General features: G+C 42.8%; 1 protein-coding gene across 3 annotated transcripts in view; it reads right to left on the bottom strand.

Annotated features, from left to right (window-relative positions):
- The window catches only part of LOC308589698 (uncharacterized protein), a 474,186-nt gene that overhangs the window by 465,255 nt on the left and 2,744 nt on the right, over positions 1-6,187 (bottom strand). For 2 of the 3 annotated variants that reach the window (XR_014009418.1, XR_014009419.1), the window contains exons 4-5: positions 5,741-5,775; positions 1,137-3,901 (exon numbers count right to left, since the gene is read on the bottom strand). Coding sequence is in view for 1 of the 3 variants with exons in the window: in XM_081199120.1 (XP_081055246.1) it covers positions 3,701-3,901; positions 5,741-5,775 (236 nt within the window). In the remaining 2 variants the exon portion in view is untranslated. Of the gene's footprint in view, positions 1-254; positions 3,902-5,740; positions 5,776-6,187 lie in introns of those variants that run through there. The other variant, XM_081199120.1, reaches the window with a different exon arrangement.

Below are 6,187 nucleotides of genomic sequence, written 5' to 3'. Positions count from 1 at the left end.
CAGAGATGTAACTAAGGCAGGTCTCACTGAATCCAGATCTGACATTTTGAGGAACAGAAGCAGTGTATAGAATCACTCCAGGCACTGGAGGAGGAACAGGGGCGGGGGGGGAGTGCATCACCCCTGGCACGATCGGGGAGGGGGGTACCATAGCTGCCACGCCCCCGGACACACGCCGTGCACCCCCCACTGCACTGGGCGCCACGCCCCCACAGGTGGCGTGCCATGCGCCCCTCCCCACAGGGTGGCATGCACCAGCCATTCCCTCACCTGCTCCCCGCCCCCGGTGCTGGAGCATACAGCTTTGCCACTGACTCCAGGCCACTTCTGATACCTGGGTAGCCAGTTTCAGGGCTGAATCCAGGAGTGTGACCAAATTACAAACCTGAGTCTTCAGAGGAAGTGCAACCCTATTCAACATAGGTTGAGCCCCTCTTCTCTGAACTGCCTTATTACTGACCAGAAGCACCTCTTCTCCTGTATAAAGCTTCAGTTTGTTCATTCACATCCATAAGATCAGACACTGAGGTCTTCACATGACACTAAATGTGTGTTTGTATTTACTGTGCCGGCTTTTTCAAAATGCAAATTATATCAGTAGCGGGTGTGGTGTTGATAATTAATGGTATCAGAGCGTTCATGTGGGGAAGGATTTAACTCTTACCTCCCCTGCTGCAGTCCTGAGGAAAGCCCCTCTTCTGGTGTCAGTAATGCTTTGGTAGGAAAAGCCCCATTAGCTCCAATGGGGGATTTCCTACCAATACAAATCCTTGCTTCAATGGAGGGTTTTGCCTCAGAACTGCAACAGGTGACTAAGGAGTTAAATAATTCTTTTCTACCTGCTGTATGGCAATAATTATGCTATTTGCATTTTTTAAAAAGAAACCCCTACATTTTCAGAGCAAAGCCATATTTAATGTCATGCATAGTAAAGGTAAAGGGACCCCTGACCATTAGGTCCAGTCGTGACCGACTCTGGGGTTGTGGCGCTCATCTCGCTTTATTGGCCAAGGGAGCCAGCATACAGCTTCCGGGTCATGTGGCCAGCATGACTAAGCCGCTTCTGGCGAACCAGAGCAGCACACGGAAACGGCGTTTACCTTCCCGCCAGAGCAGTACCTATTTATCTACTTGACTTTGATGTGCTTTCAAACTGCTAGGTTGGCAGGAGCAGGGACCAAGCAATGGGAGCTCACCCTGTCGTGGGGATTCGAACCGCCGACCTTCTGATTGGCAAGCCCTAGGCTCTGTGGTTTAACCCACAGCGCCACATAACTCCATAGCTGGAGCTTAATTCAGAACTTGAACAGCTCCCTTGGATTTAGATGGAAAGAGAAGGAGATGGTCCTTGGTTGTATCCAACATAGTGTGTTTGGTGTTCTACTCATGGAACAGGGCTTACCCTTCCTCTCCTTTCCTGCCCCCCCTAATCTGCTCCCTCTGTGGCAGATTATGAGGGTGTACAAGGAACTGTAGGGATAGAGAGCAGAATGAACCTTCATTGCGCAGGTGGGATGGCTGTGTTGGAGCCAACCCAATGAACTTCAAACCTCCAATGACCTCACCCAGAAATTTCATGTATGTGTTAAATATCATGAGGGACAAGATGGAACATGGGCAGCAGGAGTTTCCCCAGTATCCCTTTCTGAAACTACCCTTCTGAGAATGACTAGAGCCACCTTAACAGGGATACGTTCATAATTAACGAATCACAGTATTAAAGAAAACCAACAAGGAATTCTTATGAAGGGACCCCAGGAGAGGAATCAGTAGGTGTTAGTTTCTTCATCCAATAGATTTGTAGCTTATCATTCAATGTGAATAATTTCCAGGGTGGTTTACAGTGACAGCTAAAGGCCCATCACAATCATCAGTCATTACACTGTGACATTTAAAGAGAGAAAACACCTTTTTTTTATTTCTTCAAAGTTTATTTCAGATGAGGAAGTACCCCAATTAGGAGAAGCCCAAGAGACAGACCCACATGGGCAAGCAAACTCTTAGATAGGTTTCCATGATTCTGTGGAACTTCCTGCCAGTTAAGATTAAAGAGGGGCTCTCACCATTCAACTTCAGGAGCCTGCCAAATACCTTTCTTTTTCAGCAGGCATTTTTCAGGGAGTTTTCTGTTTTTATGATTACTTTTGATTGCTTTTATCCATTGTATAAATTTTAATACGGTAATTTTTGTGTACACTACTAGATACTTAGGTAATTAAGCAGCAGATAAATATGTCAAATAAAATAAAATTTGGCTCCTTCTCTCCCGTGCATTAAAACTCTGCTGCCTCCACTGAAGCCAACCAAATCCCAGACTGACCTAAATCAGCCCAATTCCATTTGGGATCTGGGATGAGATCAGATCCAGCCTTTGAATGAACGACCATGGCAGTGGACACCAGCCACACTGACCAAAGCTTTCTTCCCTTTCCACTCATCACCTTGAGCTTTATTGCTGCCGCTGCTGCTGCTGCTGCTGCTGCTGCTGCTGCTGCTGTTACTGTTAATGACCTACATTCACCACAACTGCCAGGTAACAATATAAAAATGCAACATGAAAACCAGGTAAAACAATTTACAATCAAAAGAGCAGAAAAAGTCCTAACTAAATATATATATGTCTTATGAAGGCATTGATTTAGATTCTCTCTCTATTCCCTATGAATGCCTCTGGATCTGTGTGGATGTCATTATACAGTGGTACCTCGGTTTATGAACTTAATTCATTCTGGACGTCCGTTCTTAAACCAAAGCCGTTCTTAAACCGAGGCACACTTTCCCTAATGGGGCCTCCCGCCGCCGGTGCCCTTCCACCGTTCGGCTTCCATTCGTAGACCAAGGTAAAGTTTGCTAACCAGAACTCTACTTCCGCTTTTGCGGAGTTTGTAAACCAAATAGTTCGTAAACAGGGCTGTTCTTAAACCGAAGTACCACTGTACTGCACTATGAAGGTCTTAAGGTCCTAATGACTACAACAGCAGTGCTTGGGTGAGAGGGATGTTTATTGTTTTCTATTTTGTAAAATTTATACACCACTTTATTTTTTTATTTTTAAAAAACCTCAATTATCACTAACTACAATAATAATTAGTGAGAAATAAATTGCTAAAATAAAATTATCACTAACACAATAAACAGTAAATTTATCACAATAAAACTAACAACAATCATTTAAGATACTGGAAAAGTTAAAATAACAATAGACCAAAATTAGATTAAAATCCACACCAGCTTTCTAAACATCTGGGTAGGGTGGTCTGGACAAAAATTCTCTTAGCAGGTGGAAAAAGGAGTACAGTGAAGGGGTCCTTCCTGATCAATAGACAGGGAGTTCCAAAGTGGAGGTGCTGCCATATGAAAAGATCGAGTTCTTACAAATACAGAACAAGTATCATTTGACACCTGCAGCCATGTCAGTTCCACTGCAGTTGAATGGTCATATATGAGGGGAGGAAATCTCATAGGTAAACTGAAGTTGTTAAGGGCTTTATATACTAATAGCAACACCTTGAACTTGGCCCAGTAGCAAATTGGCAACCAGTGCAGATCTCTGAGCGCAGGTGCTTATGCAATGCATGTGTCACCACCACCCCAAAATAACTTGAGGCACTATAGCTGATGTAGTGGGAAATATTTATGGCAATGAAATTTTCGCCATTATGCTACGGAATGTAATGTTTTCTTATCCCAAAGAGGAGAACTAATCTTTCACAACATCATCATAGTCACTGTTGTACTGGAAGCTGGAAGAGCTCACTCTTTTCGGAATAATGATGACATCTTCATAGATGGTGGTAGTGTTTGTTTTGTGTCCTTTAATGTCATTTCCTCTAATAATATGGTCAAGGGTAGCGTAGCATATTTCAGAGGGCTCTGCAGAGACTTTGTCATCAGTCTTCTCCTGGGAAGAAAGAAATCAACTTTAACATAAAAAATGCAGCTTTCAACTGTGTGTGGAGACCGTAAATGAAATTCTTCTGCCTAATACTGTTACCAATCATTGGTAGTGCAGCTAGGAACTGGATAATATGTCAGTGGTTACCTCTGCTGAACATTGTAAATTTTCCCAGTTCGTATGAGGCCATCAAGTTCACACAGCATTTATGACTCATCCTTATGCAAAACCCAAACTTCTCTTTACACTCCTTGGCCTTAGAGCATGACACCAGAATAGGAACCAAATGGGACAAGAGAGTTCAGAACGCAAGTAAATAAATAATCCCTTGTTAGTGTAACACAATAATGCTCTAGCAGGGCCTCTTTCTCATTTATCAGCTTGACCTTAGGTATTACAAATATCTGTCAGTTCTCATATATGACTGAAAAGATATTGAAGCAACATTTTGTAATCCTAAAGAATTTGTTACCTTTTTAAAAATATGATATTTATTTATTTAACTCATGCATTTAAATCTTTATTTAACTCATGCATTTAAATCTAGGGTAAACACCAAAAGAGGCAGCTTTTAGCAATTAATAAGTACAATACGGCCTGACCTGTGCTATATGTTTAAAGCAGTATTGCTCCACTTTAAACAATCATGTCTTCCGCCAAGGCATCCTGTAGTTCATTAAGGGGTAATTGAGAGTTGCTAGGAGACCCCCTTCCCTTTACAAAGCTACAATACTCAGGTTTCCTGTGAAGAGGTGTTTGCTTACTAGGAACATAAAATGGGAAGGGAAATACAGTATTTTTCGCGCCATAAGATGCACCTGACCATAAGACACACCTAGTTTTTAGAGGAAAACAAGAAGGAAAAAAAATATTCTGAATGAAACAGTAGATGTATGATTTTTGTAGTTCATGCTGTGGCCACAGACATGTGATCTGACAGTGAGTTTGGGGTAGCCCGATGCAAAAATCCTGAGGATCCATGTGGATCCGTGTTTTGTAACCATGTTTTTGTGCCATTGCAACCCCACGAAACAGTGGATGTGTGGTTATTTGGTGCAAGCTGTAGCCATGAACATGCTATGTCATCTGATGGTGAATTTGGGGTGACCCAATGCAAAAAACCTGAGGATCCATGTGGATCCATGCTTTGTAACCACGCTTTTGCACCATTGCGGCTCCATACAACAGTGGGTGCATGTTTTTTTGGTGCAGTCTGTAGTCATGGACATGCTATGTGATCTGATGGTGAATTTGGGGTGACCCAATGCAAAAATCCTGAGGATCCATGGGCTTTTACCTCCCCTTCCCAGGCAGCCTCCTTTATCCCTAGTGTCCCTTTTCTCCCTCCCAATTGCTTGCCGATCAGCTGCTTCCTTTCAACACTCCCTTCCCTCTTGTTTGCCTTAGCTGGAGCAGTTTTTTGCTCCTCCTTTTCTTCTAATTTCTCTCCTCATTGCTTTAGTCTTCCTGTCTCCTTTCCTTGCAAGTTCGCTGTCTTTACCTCCCCCCTCCCAGGCAGCCTCCTTTATTGCTAGCGTCCCTTATCTCCCTCCCGATCACTTGCCGATCAGCCACTTTGTTTCAACACCCACTTCCCACTTTCAAAAAAGAAAAAAGAAAAAGTATTATCTGTTTTCGCCCCTGGGCAATTCGGCTCCAGGGACCACACATTCACTCCATAAGACGCAAAGACATTTCTCCTTACTTTTTAGGAGGAAAAAAGTGTGTCTTATGGAGTGAAAAATACAGTAACTATTGTCACTTTGAGCTCCTCAGAGGGAAAACAGGATATAAATATAAATAATAAACACAATCTTGAAGAGGATAGGAAAAATCTTTCAGTACCTCATCATGAACTGATGAAACGTCCTCAGCTTGTACTGGAAGGAGAAGCAGAAATAAGATTTGAGTGTAAAAATAATGACAACAACATTGAGGTAGGCATGAGAAACTACAAATATCATGGATCCTGCTTCCTGACTGGCAACAACAAAATTAACTTTCCCCACCTAATTTAGGCAGCAGAAATAAGAAAAGCTTATGGTAACTAGGAGTGGGCTTTTTTTGTGAAAGCTCACCTCAGTTCTAATACTGAAAAAAACCCAAAGCCCTTTGCTCCGTCGATCTGAAAAGCGTGAAGCTCTGCTGCAGTGCTGTCATTTTCACTTCTACAAAGCCTGTTTATCTAGAATTCATTTTTGTTTCCTTGTGTTGTGTCAAGCGAGTTGTGATCCACACTTTCCTGTGCAATTTCCCATCATGTGGGGAAAGGCCGATCTTTGGAGGAACTGG

This window comes from Podarcis bocagei (genome assembly GCF_964188305.1).
Source record: "Podarcis bocagei genome assembly, chromosome: 6".
Lineage (NCBI taxonomy): Eukaryota > Metazoa > Chordata > Lepidosauria > Squamata > Lacertidae > Podarcis > Podarcis bocagei.
The sequence above is the reverse complement of the archived record's forward strand: the minus strand, read 5'-3'. Positions and strand labels throughout refer to the sequence as shown.